Genomic DNA, 16,876 nt, shown 5'->3' on the forward strand with positions numbered 1-16,876 from the left:
GTTTATGCTACGGGAAATTGTTCAGCTGGGTATTACGGGCATCACATAACTTACCTGCACCGTGGAAAAAAGGAAATTGTAAAATCAAGTTCAAGGCCGAGAAGAGTTCACTAATCTAATTATGGTGTTTATGATCTAGTATTATTTTCTTAGCAGCCTCAACCTTTCACTCATTTTTACAATGTGGAATCCTGACAAAAGGACACTTATTCCATAAGGTATTGCCAGCCATGGGCAGAACAGTATCGAAGCTCCTAGACTGTTAGCAATCTTCCAGGATCCAGGATCCCTTTGGGAATTGGGCTGTGGTTGACCAATAATTTCCATATCAGTAGAATCCATTGTGTTCAGCTGGCATGCAAACAGATCAGCAAGGTGCTTCTAATTAGTGCTCTGTAATAATGAGTCATCTTGTGCACAATTTACGGGGAGCCACGAACTGCTGCTTTCTTTAAAGAAATGAGCTGAGGCCTATATCTACAGAATGACAAGTCATTTGAATAAAACAACAGGTGTCTGAATTTTCTGAAGAGGACTAATCTCTCTAAAATTGAATAAATAGAGCTCTTCACACCTGCCACTTTCAAAGTGAAGTTGGGAGTCCTTCTCCCTTTATAGAATGCTCCAGTACATTAATATTTAACTTTTTCTCACTGAAACCACGTTATGCTCTCTAAATAAAAGCTCCCCAGGCTTCGCCTTGGCTTCCTGCCTTTGTTTAGCTAAGCTGGCATTCCATAAACTCGGATCAATTTGTCAAATATATTTTGGCTTGAACTGAAACAATTAACAGCATTCTGAAGGTGCAGCAGAGAACAGTCTCTACTGTTCCTCAAAAGTGCCTGCTCTATCAAATCTTTCCCTTTTGGATCCTTATTATCTAAAGGAACTGGAATGTATTTGATGCTTTTACACTGTTACATTTTCATCGATATAAAAAGCAAGAAATATGTTGATTTCCTCAAGTATCATGCCGACAGAAATAGCATACACCAGGAGAACGTGCGGTTCAATATCAAATTGACAAACAATATGGATTAACCAAAGGCAGCGTGGAAGGAGACAGACATGATATAATTGAATGTGTAAGTGGGCTGAATTCATTCTTTGGGGCTGATTTTGAAGGGCAGACGTCCGCTTCTAAGAAGCCTCTTTAGGTAGTACCCCACAGGCAAGAATGCGAGCTTTCATTGGGCCCCTAGCAGTAACCTGCTAGCACCTCCGAACAGCTTGGCCTCCGGGGGATGTGTCTGTCCGTGGAGTGGAAATACAGAGTCCAGTAGGCCACAGGCAATAGGGGATGCTGAGCAAGGGTAGCAGCAAGCAGCTCCACATACCCAAGGCTGGGGGAAAGCGCTCTCAGAGCGCTCTAAGCATCCTCCAGCGGGGCCACTGGTTCTAGACCTCCACTAACTCAGCGAGCACCTTCCCCAGGGTCAAGAATGGACAGGACTGCTGGTCACACAGCCATGCATACTCCCATCTGCACACCCACACATTTGTGGTTTACTTTTGAGGATTCCCCCCTTCTTGGACAGATGCTAACAAGAAAACACTCTTTCTCACAGATGTGAAACTGCACATTACTGGCTGAGCTGGGCGAAACACTGACAATTCCAAGCTGGACATAAAGGGCCTAACATTGTGACAAAACATGAGAAAGAGGTTATTTGGAGAGCAGAAATGCTATTTTTGGACCGAGGATGTCAGCAGATTGCAAGACTGGTGTGACCGGCACTGGACTGCAAGGCTTCACGGTGTGCAAATTTCTCCCACTCTTTTGTGCCATCTGGGAGGTGTCCCTCTGGAGCCCCGGTGAGCGGGGATGAGGTCACGCCTGCGGTCGGAACCCTCGTCTGCCTCCAGATTGTCCTCCACGGAAGAGGAAGAGCGCCGAGGCGGTGCCGCTGTGCTGTGCGGGCTGGTGAGGCAGAGGGGCGAGCCAGGGGGACACAGAAGCCCACCTGCTTTGGTCGTCACTTTCAAGAGGTAGCCATCCAGGTCGATGTGGAACTGCGGCGCCTGGCAGGGCAGCGCGATGCGCGAGCCGTTCCAGCGCACGGTCAGGTGCTGCTGGAGGCTGACCGTGCTGGCGCCCAGCACCAGGTCCACCGACTTGGTCCAGGAGAAGGAGCGGGTCCTGCGTGCGTCGTTCTTCACCAGCACCTGGAAGGGCGAGGCAGGGGAGGAGCAGTCTTTTGTCAAAACGTACTGACACGTCCCCTGAAAGTTAAATGTCCGTCCGTCAAAAGTGTTGTAGTGGGGATCTCCGAATACTGTGCAAACGCCGGGCTCTGCGGATGAGTGAGAGACAAAAGCAGGTCATAAACTGAGCGAAGGATTCAAAGAGAAATCAGGGGTCCCTGCAATATTAACCTGGAGGGGGGCACCCACCAGGTATGGGAGGGCCTTAGCAGAGACGCGCTAGTGGAAATCAACTTGAAAAAAAAAAGAAAAGTGCGGTTGTTTTAAAAGTCTGTGCCAAACGTCCTAGGACGTGCAATATGTTGGGTGCTTTTGCACTTAAAAGTTATTGATAACACTTCCAAAGTTTTAAACCATCTCGATTTTGGAGGCTTGATATGCTTCTATGGTCTTAATATAAGGGATAAAGAAATGAAACTAAGATAATTTTGTAAACAGAACTGCCCTTAATAAACAAAAACCAGAAATGAATAAAAGGCAGCAAAGTAAATGACAATACAGCAAAGCAATAGTGTTATTACCATTTAACTGATTCAAAAAATGTGGAAATATGGTATTCTAAATGTTACTTACTTTTTTTTAAGGTATTATATTCAACACCATGTATTTACTAAGGACAAATCAATAGAATTGCTAAACAGACACATGTTTAATAGCATTAGGAAACAAAGTACTGTTAAAATTAATAGTTTCTATGTTTTTTACAAATACAAGGTTCCTATATTTTGATCTGTGTATCAAAATCTAAAATTGGATAAAAATAAATTGAATGTGTAAATGAGCTGAATTCATTCTTTGGGGCTGATATTTAATAATTATTTAATAAATCATTTAAGAAATTTAAGAAATTCCAAGGCATTCATCACTTCAAAATACCATTCATTCAAATATTTGTGAAACCCAGGTAAAGTTTGACACTGGGGGCATTTCAAAGATTGTTATAGAAAATTAAATATTGTTTCTTTTTTTAAAATGATATTTGGCATTGATTTGTTCTCCATGTAAAGATATTTTATCTGTTTTCAGGGAGGCATGGACAACCAGGAAATGAGGAATTCATTTAGATAAAGGAGCCCACATGATAAAAGAACTATAATAAAAAGATCAATTTCCAGTCAACACCAGCACAGGTTCAGAATATGAAACTATCCTATCAGCACCTGCTCTGAATATGTCAGAGAAGAGTTAAAAGTCAACACAGAGGAAGGATGTGCCAACTGATCTGATAGGACCAATGGGATCCAAGGCAAACGTGTGCTTTTCATTTCTAAAGTGTTTGGAGAATAATGTTGTTTTATGTTATGATACATTATGTCATTTCATATGCCAATTACATTTGACTCCATATAAATCACATGTATTTGGAATTTGGTAAATTATTTGTTCTAAACTTTCCTTGTCAATATCTGATAGAGACCCAAAAAGATATAGTTTTTGGTGTGTAGGACAGTTTCAATGAACAAATGCTTTAAGGAATATATAAAAAGCACTATTTGAGGTAAGAGGGTGGAAGAAGTGGGTGGGGGAGAGAAGCTCTGAGAGCTCAGCAACAAAGTTTTAATTTGCCCTCCATTTCTATTCCCTTCTTGTCCTTTTCTTGAACGTTTTTTCCTTGTGATTCCAACTTTACTCAGTTTGTTGCTTCACATTGGACCCCACCTCCACCTGCCCAATTGTATATCCACCCCCCACTAGTTTTCCCATCTATCTAACCACCCCATAATGCATGTTCCAGTCCTTTCTCCATGCAATTGCTTTCAAAATTGCCCTATCACATATTTCCCTCACAGTCTGACAAAAGGAATCTTTCCCTGGCATGAAAATGGTGTTTCTTGGTTGACAAGGGGCAAGGCGGTTCTTTGGGACACCCGGAGTGGCATCAGGAAAATTATAGTTCTGAGTTAATGTTGTCATGTGCCACAAAAAGACTGTTAACGTGACCACCAGATGCACCAAATTCAAGAGAAGGGATTTTTTCAAGTTCTTAACTCTGCATAGTCAAGAAAACCCAGAACAAATCAAGGCTTTTGAGCTTTGAACTTGAAACAGATGGAGCTCAGGCTGCAAAGGCCAAAACCCTAATGAAGGAGCTGAGATATTCCTGAAGAAATCCTCTCTCAGCTGGGAGCAGCACAGGGAAAACACCTTCTGCCCAGAGTCTGAAGTGGCAATCTTCTCCTTGCTCCAGGGATAATCCATGGCTTCTCCTGGTTTTCTGACAACAACTGCATCCAAATTATCATTACCAAAACCAGTAATAGCTAGCACTTACCGAGAATTCACTACCTCCCCTAGTACTGTTCTCCATGCCTACAGATCCATAAGAAAATGGATATTTAGATTGTCTCCTAAAATTAAACAAATAGCTAAGCACTTGGTAGTAAATCCATAAAGTGAACTATTACCTAGCCATTGAAAAATTGTATGAATAACGTTTGTGATTGAGGAAACGCTTATGACATGTTAAGTGAAAAACAGGAAACAAAATTCTGCCTTCAGGATAACCTTCTTTAAAAGATTTATTTATTTATTTATTTTAGAGAGAGAGAGAGCGTGGAGGAAGAGGGAGAGAGAGAGAATCTCTCGCAGACTCCCCGCTGAGCACGGAGCCTGACACAGGACTCGATCCCACGACTCCGAGATCACGACCTGACCCAAAACCGAGAGTGAGACACTCAACCAACTGAGCCACCCAGGCACCCCTGTCTATAGGATAATCCTAACTGTGTTAAAATAAATACACAAATACACACCCCAAAATTGTCAATTTCTTGGTGGCAGGACCACAGGTGATTCTTTTTCTTCCTTTTGCTTTTCTGTTGTTTTTGTTGTTGTTAATAGTTTTGTTTTTAAGAGTCAAAATGTGGGCAACTGTAGATAAGGCCAGTTATATGACCAAGCAAATCCTCAAAGAAGCAACAGAAAATATACTGCCTACAGTGGCCCTAGGGAAGCCTGAGCTTACTCACAGGGGGGCAGAAAGCAATGAAGGACATCCCAGGGAGACCAGGCAAGGAAATCACATGTAACAGGGCTGTCAGGGAAGATATTTTTCAAGAGGCCCTAACTTGTAGAAGAGAGGGGTTTGGAGATCAGAATGATTTTTCTCTGTAACAACAAGATAGAAGAGGCCAACAAAATTCCATGACTAGGAAGATGCTTGAGAATTATGTGTTACCTTTGGGGACATTGGTATGATGAGCTAAAATAATTTTGAAACCTTGGCCCTTTTTCCTGGCACCTCTAGGTCCCTGTGCCAGATCCTGCAGGAGCAGTGAACACATGCACTGGAGAATGGCTTGAAGTGAGAATCGCAGGGTCACACAAATCGGCCTAGCTGGAAAGGAAAAGAGCTAGAGGAACACTTAAGGGACACAAATGAATGTTGTAAGCTCACATATTTGTATGTGTGTGTGTGTGTGTGTGTATTTTTTTTTCCAGCAGACCCAGTGAAATGAGCTACAGTCCAAAATGTGCAGATGTCCGGTCACACTCTTCTGGAAAGCTTGGAATGATAGTCGGAACTAGACAAACAGACCATTCTATAACTAAGTTTGTTTGAGTATGTGTCAGTCAGGGGAAAGAGAGAAAAATTCCAATTTACAAGTAGTGGTATGTTTTTTCATAGTCCTTTAAATCAAATCATCAAATGCCATTTTTGTTTTGGTTTGTTTTCCTTATATGTACACAATGTCAAGCATAAAAAAAACACTAGAAGTATATAAACCCAAATATTAAGAGTAGTACTTTTTTTCTCTTAAGTAATGGAATTATGTGTGACATGTATTTTCCTCTTTCTTGTTTATGTGTATTTACATTATTATTTACATTACATTTCATTATTTACAGTGACTAGGTATACTTTTAGAATACGAATATTGTCTTAAAAATGAAAAATACTGGATTAAAACATGGTGCTTTGATGTTACATACTTTAATAAGATCGCTATGAGGATTAAGAGAGTTAGGAGCCTTCTAAAAACATAATTCCGATATTTTTCTCCTAACCTCATCAGGTACATGTATTTCTGCCACAAGTATATTTATTCTAATGAACTGCCTTCCTTCTGAGAGCAGTGATTATTCCCAAAACATCCATCAAAGAGAATTAAGGGGAAATTATACAACTCCATGTTATAAAGAAAATAACAGAAACTGAACAGACTCCAAATGCTCACCCCCAAAACACAACCAAACAAAAACAGAAGAAAACAAGTATCATTCATGGTTCTGTGACCAAGAAATAACCACTGTTTACAGTTTGGGAGCTGGGTGTGTGCATGTGCATGTGTGTGTGTGTTAACATAGTTCAGATTATCCTATACATGAAATTTTATTTCCTCTTCACTTAACATGTCATAAGATATCCCCCGTCATTAAAGTCACTTTGAAAACATAGAAAATGACTTTCATTCTCAGTCTTTTACTTCTGCAAAGAGGACCATCTCTCCTACTCACAGTACGACAGCACCACACAGATCAGCACATGTCCAGAAATGTTCTAACCATGAGAAAATCTCTCAAATAAAAAACACAGCTTTAAACTTTTCTCAACACAAATTGCAGGAATACAGGTCTTCTGGGACTTGGGGTCACTGGGTCATGCAGGAACCCCAGGTGGGTAAGATGTGTGATGATGTGCCAAGTTTGAGTCAAGAACCAGGAAAGGCTGGGATTAGACACACTGCCCTTAACACAAGCCCTTATGCTGCTCCCGCACATGACGTAAGCCTCTGACATAAAGAGGCTGTGAGTGCCCTAGCAGGGACTGAACTTCTCCCCACAGGAGGCTCTGGCCACACACAAAGGTGTCCCTGACTGCTATCGCCCCACAGGACCTGAGGGCTAAGAGATGCTCCACGAAGTGACACCTGGATTCCTTGAAGATTTTGCATCTTTGTCTTCTGAAGTAAAAACTTAATCTAACTTTACTGTGTGAATGGGCGGGGTGGGGGGGGGCGGACAGGAAGGGGGTAGTGGGTCTCTTCCCACCAATCTATAATTCACCAGATAGACTTACAAATCTACATATGAAAAACTCATTTTTAAAAAGTTGAGTAGGCATCTGAAATTAACATATATCTTTTTAAAAAGTTGAGTAGGGATACCATTAAGAATGTAAATTTCTTTTCACATATTTTCCATATACTCACCAATTCCAAATGGAAGAGCAAAGAAAGCAGCCCCTACCTTCAAGATCTAATCTAAAATAAATCTAACCCCAAAGTCATGGCTGACTTCCTAGGGCCTCCCCAACGGAGCCCAGTGCTACCCTACCTCTTACCTTTGCTCCTGGGGTGGGGGTGAGGGGCATACATCTGTCCCACACTTCACAGTTCCCAGTGCATGGATCCTTTACTTCCTCGTTCAAATGCCAACTCCCCACAGCACCTTCCCCAACACCTCAGCCATAGACATTTCTCTTTCCTCAAAATCCCAAAGGCAAAACTGACCACATAGCTCAGATTATCTGGGACAGTTTTTATTTCAAATGCTCTACCCTATAGATAGACACATGATGTTTTTCAGTTTGAGGGTTAAAAATATCATCACTGAACCCATCACAGGCTTATGATAAATCAATTTCTTCCCTAACTTACAGTTAAAATGTATCCTTAACTCCTAAACCAGGCTTTAAACTCCTTATATGTAAACTTTGTTCCCAGCACCTGGCACCCTGCCTTGTTAATTGCAGGTATATACATATATATTACATGGATTCATCTTTGCATCACTCACAGCGATGCCTGCTATAATAGATATGAGGTATCTGTAAATATTTGTTGAATGAATGGGTTAATTAATTAAAGAATACATTTTAGTAGGAAAAAAACCTGCCCACACTGAACTTACTAAAATAGATAGTTAATGACTAGCGTACAGCAGGTTATCAACAGGATTTTATTTAATCAGTTAACTAACTGGATAATTAATTAATGCTCTCAGAAAAACGAATTAAGGCTGCAGATGGAATTAAGGTTGCTAATCAGCTGACCTGGAGATGGGGAGATTATCCTGGATAATCCAGGCAGGACAAACGTCATCACAGGGGTTCTCGTAAATGAAAGAGAAAGGCAGGAAAATGAGTGTCACAATGACACAGCACGAGGTGGACTGAACTTGCCATTGCTGGCTTTGAAGACAGAATGGGGCCTCAAGCCAAAAAAAATGAGGGTGGCCTCTAGGTGATGAAAAGGTGGAAAACTAAACAAAACAAAACAAAAAAAAACGAACACAGATTCTCCCCCAGAGCCTCCAGAAGAACCGCAGCCCTGTTGATAACCTTGATTTTGGCCCATTCAGAACCATTTCAGACTTCTGACCTTCAGAACAATATGTGTTGTTTTAAGCCACTAAGTTTGTAGTAATTTGCTACAGCAGCAATAGGAAACTAATAAACCTAGCAATAGCCAAGGAGAGTCGTTTAAAGTAACTACTTTATGCCAGGCACCATGCCAGATGCTTTCCACATTTTCACTATCTGCTTTAATCCTCACTACTTCCCTACACACCACATTTCATTACCCTAATTTCTTAGCAATGAATTCGAAGAGGTGGCCATGGTGCCCATGGTCACGCAGCCAAAAGCAGTAAAGACAGAGTCCAACCCAGGCTTTGCAGCTCTGAGGCCAGTGCCTTCCTCAGCATCACTCGATGCTTCCACGGATACCCTGTACCACAGCATCCTACACAGTTGTTGTTAACTAGATGGGATCACAGAGCTCTTTGGGAATCTGGAGAAATGTGAAGACACTCTTCTTCCCAAATGCACACAAGTGCATCCACTCAGATGTAGTGGATGACCACTCTGTCCCAAGACTGATCAAGGAATCCATCACCTTCCATTTAAGAACACTATCTAGAAGTTAATTATAAACTATATTATATGGTTCTCTTATTTGGTATGTTTATATTTCATTTCCCCAGCTTCATTGTAAGTTCCTAAATTCAGGGTCTATACCAGCTTTTTATCCATTTCCTCTAGAGTACCTTCCAGAATACCGGAGACTCACCAAACTTGTTATAGAAGATGCATTTGTACCACTCTTGCCATCCAAGCTCTGACCTTAACATGTCTGCTGTCTATAAACTAGAAATTCTTATTTATCACTTAAGAGAGCTGTGCACCTGAGCTGCAGAGGTGGGCTTCACATCTCTAAGTTAATCTAGCTTCCAGCTTTAAAGCCACTTTAGAGCTTTGCAAACATAAGTATGTTGCTTTGAAGACAGCTCTGGGTTTGAATCCTAGTCTTGCCACTTAATGACTAAAAACTAATGTGCAGACTACCTACATCCCCTCTGTCTATTCACCTGTAACGTGGGTCTAAGAACAACTACCTTTCAGGTTGGTTATAAAGATAAAGACAGCATTGCAAAAGTGCTGAGAATATTACAGATGCTAGTTATTACTAGTTTTATAATTATGTTATATGAATCCAGACATATATAATAGACATCCACTGCTGGCTAAAATAGGGCTGAATAAGACTGTAGCATACACCTAAAACATAGATTTGTGGAAAAGACAATGTGAGTTGAGTCCATCTATAAAAGACATATAAAATGTAGATTTGGGGCTAACATCCAGTAAGCCTTCTAGGCCAAAAGAAGAATGTTAATCAAGTCATGTGGCAGCTTACACAAGAAGAGCAGGAGACAGATCAGACCAGAGTGGGGAGTAACTTGGGGAGATGTAAGACACCCAAACTGCCTAAATAAATTGGCCTGAGATTTATTGCCAGCCTGAGAAGTTTAAATGTATTCCAGAGAACCAGCATTCCTTCATGTGTTTCCTATGAAACATCAATCCTGCCTGTTGCTCTGCCAAAATAAGTAGAAATAAAAAAAATCTCTGCAGCTCAAATTAGTTTGGGAGGTACTCCATACTTCATCACCCTCCTTAAAGTTTACCCTGCACATTGGCATATAAAGCGCTCTGCAAATTCTGCAGCAAAGAAATATATTTGAGTGTATTTGACCCCGCATTTCCCTCATGTATTTAATCACAGAGCCATGTTTTGAAAATATTATTCATTACTCTTCCTCAGCACTAGTGTTTTATAAAACAAACTTTGAGAAACTGCAAGAGACCGTGAAGGCGGCCGGTGTAAGTTCTTGCGAAGGCCAGTGGCACGCAGGAAGGGCTGAAGGAGAAAAGACCGAGGTCAGTTGCAGGCAAGAGGATGAAGCTCTGGCTGCCATGGAAATGGGAAGGAACTTATTTATTAGAAAAACAATATAAAGAGACAATCAAGCAAGCAGACTTGATGACTGATTAGCAACATGGGAGAGAAATGCCAAGAGCATGAGAAATAACATTAAGGCCCCAAACCTGTGCAGCTGGGGTAAGGGGGTGCCAGAATTCAGTCAACAGATAGAAGCTGGAAACAGCCAATCATTTCTCCATCCAACTCCCAACCCTGAGAATCAAAGGTAGCAACTGTTACTAAAATTCAAATGCAGTACTTTGAAAGAATGTGGTCTCCCCCCAAAATTAGAAGCTGAGATCTGCCATATCAGCATCTTGTCAAGAAGTCATATTAAGGCCCTCAGAAATCAGAAATCAGACACCGGAAAGAGAGAAGAGCTACGGAAGGAGTGCTGTGGAGGCAGAGCCGTGAGCTCACAGGATGAAAAGGTGAAAAACAAAAGGAGAAGAGATACGTGTTCTAACGACAGGCGTGGAAGGGCAGAGCAGAGGAGTGGAGTGGTGGTTGGGGGCAGAGGCGGAGTACTAACCAAGAAGGGACTGTGATAAGAAGAAAGAATGATAGTGTTCATAAATTAAAACTTCACATCAAAGGGAACTACATAGCACAGCTAATGAGTCATTTCTCCAAACTCCCAGCGAAGGCTAGACCTTCAAGTATTGTAACCCAAGAGATGGGAGGTTAAGTGACCTCATAAATGTAGGTAAGTTTTTAAAAGGTGAGCAAATATAATGGCTCTCTAGTCATGCAGGGAGAAAAGAAATTGGCAAACTTCATATATGTTTGGAGGCAAGCCTCTGAAACAAATAAAAATGTAGTCAATGGAGAATAATAGTTCTTAAAAGTGTTGGCTTGGGAGACTCATGAAGCAGGGTATCAGCTGCCCACACCCTATTTAATTTCTCAGACCCTCAGATCACTCATTTGTAAAATGGAGATTCTACTTCATGGATCATTGCGAGAATTAAATGTTAGGATACATGGAGAATGTTTATCACAACACAGACTGACACGCACTTACATTCAATAAATATTTGCTGGCAATAGGAGCAATTTTAGTGGCAACAGAAGTAACAATTTTTGTTGTTCTTATTTTGCTCATAGTAGACAGGACCTCCAGAGAGGAATAAATCTGCCTCGCAGTTTTGCATACGGTAATATGTAATTTATTATACAGTATTATCTGTAAAGTGTAATATTTGTTTCAGAGTCTGCATTGTCTGGTCACTTTACTATATTTTAGATGTACTGTTGTTAAGGGGTTTTGGTCACCAGTTTTTTCAGTCACAACTAGGTATATGCCTCTTTCTTGAAATTCAAGATGGCAGCCTTGACTAAATGTACCAGATGGCTGGTAATGAATTTATATATCTTTTTCTGTTCAAAACATAGTCTTTCCAAATTAGGCAAGAAAGTAACTTTTAATTGAATGATTTAATAATGGTGCATTTATATTAAGAATACTTTCCCAAGCAAAGATCCAGGGAGGCCATATGATGTGTGAGAACAATTATTGGACTAGAAGGTTAAAAAAGAGAGAAGGGAGCAGGTTCTCATCCAGCTCTTCCAGTTAATACTACCAGGAACCTCAGTTTCCTTACCTGAGAAGTGAAAGGGCTGACCTCAAAATTAAGGTTCATTCATTTATACAATCCCATGATGCTGAAATGGTGATGCATTTGAGTGACAGAGAAACCCTGCCCTTCTTCCTTACTCCTGGTGGAAATTCTATAGTAATTTCAAGTTTAAAACTAGATGTATTTTAATATTGTGAGTAAGAAAATTTGGAGAGGTCTTCGCCTTAGCACTGAAAATACCTACGGTGCAAGAAGGGGGGAAAAAAACCTAGAAAAATGAGTGGACATGGAAAACCAAGCCAGTTTGATTTGTCAGTGAGCACAGAGCATACCAACTACCACTGCTCTGCACCTGAGCAGAGGTAGAGGTGTCAGCAGTAGATGAAAGCTGGGCACTTGAGCAGGCATTTCTTCCAGGATAGGGTGGAGGGAAACGCTCTGAAATTGGAACTCCTCCTAACATCCTTCTCCAATCTCTAATCCCTACCATCATAAAGCCCTCCAGGGCTTATCTTCCCTTCCTAACTGCAACTGGTTGTTAAACTGTATCAAATGACAAAGAAGTCAACGGTAGACCTTCTGGACAGGCCCTGGGGCCTGATTTCATTGCAGGAACTCAGGCTTCACACTTACCTTGGGCGTTCTTCTTAACCACTAAGCCTCAGTTCCTCAGTTGTAAAATGGAGCTCATAACATTATTTGACTCTAAAATGGCCATGAGGATCAAATAAATAAGATCAAAAGAGATAGCCCACGACAATGCTTAGACACAGCAGAAGCTAAATAAATAATTAGCTGCTGCTGCTACGACTGCTGTTGCATTTCTTGCCATTATTATTTGATGAGGATGATGAGGATGATGACAAGGAGGAGGAGGAAGAGGAGGAGGAGGAGTGTTAACTAAAGAGTCAGAACTTAAGGAATACTAACACCCTGTAGAAACCACAATAGGTGGTGGATAAAAGATGACCCCTAATAACCTCAGGCTCCTCTTTCAGCTTTGCACCAACCCACGGACAGAAAATTTAGAGTAACCATACCCCTTAGAACAGAACAGCATATGAAATAGAAAACAAACTGGTGTCCTCACGCCCCTTCCAATGCTGCTCCTGCTGGGGTGGGATTTCCTAGCCACCACGTGTGACACCGTTGGGTTTTATTTGCCACCTCTGTCTGCTGGTTGGGCCTCGGAGCAGTGACAAACCCACCTCCAGATGCTCAAGCAGAAATTTCAGTGGCCACTTAGCTTAACATCTCCTTGGCAGGGCTAACGTCAACACCACAAATTCTTATTCTACAAGCATCTTGAGATCTGCTTTCGAATTTCCTTGCTTTCCTGAGTTAAGGACAGACCTGTGGTGTTAAGGGACCTGGAGTTGCTTACAGTCTCGGGGGTCAGAAACCTTGCTCAAACACAGAATTACTAATTTGCAGAACCTCTTGTCAGTGGAGATTTCTCATAAAATGGGCCCCGAGGTGAGAGTTTAGTTAAATTGTTGTTGCATTCCCCCTCCTACCACCACTCTTTAATTGGAGATACTGGTAGGCATGCCTGGGGAGCTAAGTAAGATGTGCCCAGACTAGCCAGGGCAATTCCACAGCACCCTTGATGGGTGCACGCAGCAGGAAGGGGTCCTCTCGGGCATCAACGTGGTGCACAGTTGGAAACTAACCGGGGGGGGGGGGCAGTTTAAAAAGTCACCTGGCAACTGTAAGCCTCCTTGCACCCTGAGTTGCTGAAATCTGATATTTCCTGTTATTTGTGGGACGTGTAGCTGAGGTTATTTCAATTAAATGCACATCTGTGCTCAGTATACCCTACCCACCTCTGTGTTAATGTAACTGTGACCTTTTGTTTTGAGTTGGGACTCTGATGACTAGGGCTAATGTAGCTACAGGCACAGCTTAATGAATCTATGGGGTCCGGGTTTTGGCATCCACATCTGGGCTGCCTTTTGCTGCCTCTGATCCTGTACATGGTGAAGGGATCAAATTCTCTCTCATGGTCAACGTCTCTCTGTCTCTGTCTCTCCCTCCCTCCCTCATTCCCTCTCTCCCTCTACATACACACACACACACACACACTCACAATCACACACATACTCACACACCTCTCTTATCAGTGAAAACTTTGCCACTAAGTATTATTTCCATGTCTGAAAACAGACATTCTGCCAGCAAAGAATTTATCTGATTCAGGTCTCTTTGCTGGGTGGCTTGGTCGAGATTTCACCTACTGCTTGTCAACTCACAGTAAGATAACATTTTACTTAAACCAAGTGCTACATGCACAACAGACAGTGGCCTTCTTGGCACCCAACGTGCAGTCCTGTGACACCCAGCCCAGGCAGAGTGGGAGCCGCTCTGGGCTACAGCTCTTACTGTGGCAAAAAACAGCATTTGCATGAAAGCTTTATAAAGTTTGTTTAGCTTACTTCAAATATTTTATTTTAAATAAATCACCCAAACCGAATTTAATTCTTTTCGTTTGGACAAGGAGAAAGAGAGAATGTCCATGTTATTAAAAGACAACAATGCTTTTCATTCTTCCTTCAGGTCTGATTTTAACATGACTTTTTATTTTTGTCGATTTTGATGGAATCATAATTGCCCTTTCAGATCAACCCCAGGAAGATGGTGCTACTAGGGGGAGTACAACAAGTTTGAGCCTCAACTGTTGCTTTTTACCTACTGAATTGTAAATTACCACTATCACTGACTATTGCAAAGGGAGGCCTGTAGAAATGTTCTACATATTTATTTGCTGTTCTTTTCAGAGGTCTGCAAGAGCCCCAAACACTACCAAGATGGACTACCCCAGTTGACAAGGCAGTAATTCTGTGGGATTTTAGAAACAGACAATCCAGTGTCACCTCTGCTGGAAATAATGTGACGTTCATTTAACAACAACAGGTAATAAAAGTAAGTTTTAGAGTATCTGAAGCCATATAATCAATCCTTTTCATCAGTGTATGAAACTATATATGTATCTAAGTATTTATTCTTGCCTCCTTCCAAAAAGGATTGGGAGTAGCTTACAGGCATACATACTAAATGATTCAAAACACATAAGGTAGACATATAAGGTGAAGTCAGGAATAAGCTTATTACTCAAAAACTACCTGCCATTAGAGGTGGGCTACAAATTTATTTCTAGCTTCCTAGCAACTAAAGCAAAGATGGTGAATTTTAATCAATCAAGATTAATTATGCCTTTATCATTTTTTGTAGGGCTAAGCAATGAAAATCCGAACACACTCAATTACATCCAAAGACTTCTGGTCTGCCATTTTTTACACCAGCTCTGGGCTCCTATTTCATCTACTCACTGTGTGTTGAGAGTAAGTTACTGCTACTAGCCCCACAGGTGTTTATTTCTGCATTCACCCATGCTGTTTTCTCTGTTAGGAGTACCAATGGTTCTCAACCATTTGTCCTGGGGAGAAGGGTATAAATCACCCCAGGAGACATTTGGCAATGTCTGGAGACACTGCTGATTGCCATAATCTCTGAGAGAAGTGCTACTGGCCTGTAGCTGATAGAGATCAGAGATGCTGCCAAACATCATACAATGTGCAGGATGCAACCCACAACAAAGAATTTTTTAGTCAAACTATAGTACTGAGGTTGAAAACTCTGCAGCAACTAATGGGGTGTGTATGGGTGTGTGTGATTTTGTTTGAATAAGATAGAAATCAGTCACTTTTCTGTTTTAGAAAACACTAGCCTTCGTTTGTACTTCAGCCTTCATTGGTCTGCTCTAGAAACCCGTATGTCAGAAGAGCTTTTGTAATTGACAGAGTAGGAAAAAATGAGCCCCAAGGTTTGTTCTGGATCCTAGATATAATGCCAAAGTAATTTCAAAATAGGAGATCTTTAGGCCATAGCGAAAGGACATCAGAATAAGTCTACCTGATGTGTTAGGAAAATCTGGGCATTGCTTAAAAAATTTGGAAGTCATCCCATCTCTTAACTCAATCTGAATAAATAAACCTTGCCAATAGAATGTGTTTTACAGCACTGATGGAAGAACTGCTAGAGAGCAAGAGAGAGTAAACAGATGGAAAGAACACCAAAGGAAATTGAGAAATAGCCATCTGATGATATCATGTAGATTGGACCAAGAACCACATGCCTGGGCTCTTCCCGCACTGACCTGCTGGATGCAGGTGCACAGTCAATGGTCTCCCTGGTACCCTAACAGCTGGATGATTTTCTCCCTTGCCAACTGCTCTCTTAGCGACAGAAGTCAAACTCATTCCCATGTTTTACAAATACAATAGTTAAGATGGCTGGTTAAAACCTTTGATTTTTGTCATGCCCATCCTACTTTTTTCTTTCTTTTTTTTTTTCTGACAAGCCACCATTATTCTAGATATGAAAAAAAAAAGGCTAGCTCATAGTGGATAGACTAATAATGAAATGTGACTTTTCTCTCAACTATCTCAGTAATCATCACCTTCATTTTTCACTCACTTCATTCACCTTCATAAAGTCGGATAATTCAAGATTTGGGCTGCTTCTGCACAAGAAGCATGTTTTATTTTTTTTTATTTATCATGTTTTTATTAAACTGATAAGCAGTGATCCTACCTGACAGCATTGTGATTAGCAGATGTAACCTATCTGTGTTCATGCAAATTGAAATGGTTAGCTAGCAAATCTTAAGAGTTCCTTTGAACTCTGTGTCTGCTTCAATAAGGAAATACTTCCTAGAGAAATGCAAACATCGTCACTGACACGGATACAGAGGAGAACCTCATAAACTTAAATTCTACTCTGCTCATCCAGGAAGGAATGAAGCTGGAGGCAGCCTCCAAACCATCCATAAACAAAGTTTCCTCAGAGAGTCTCTGGGAGGATGATTAAATGTAATAATTTATA

The 16,876-nt window shown here is 41.2% G+C and overlaps 1 protein-coding gene across 5 annotated transcripts in view; it reads right to left on the bottom strand.

Annotated features, from left to right (window-relative positions):
* Positions 1–16,876, bottom strand: part of BMPER (BMP binding endothelial regulator) — a 249,704-nt gene that overhangs the window by 83,537 nt on the left and 149,291 nt on the right. For all 5 annotated transcript variants that reach the window (XM_045864437.3, XM_045864436.3, XM_064575064.1 and 2 more), the window contains one exon: positions 1,965–2,294. In XM_045864437.3, coding sequence (XP_045720393.1) covers positions 1,965–2,294 — 330 coding nt within the window. The remainder of the gene's footprint in view (positions 1–1,964; positions 2,295–16,876) is intronic.

Source organism: Mirounga angustirostris, unplaced genomic scaffold (genome assembly GCF_029215605.1).
Source record: "Mirounga angustirostris isolate CCGP_5_RB_7025 unplaced genomic scaffold, mMirAng1.0.hap1 SCAF_12, whole genome shotgun sequence".
Classification (NCBI taxonomy): domain Eukaryota; kingdom Metazoa; phylum Chordata; class Mammalia; order Carnivora; family Phocidae; genus Mirounga; species Mirounga angustirostris.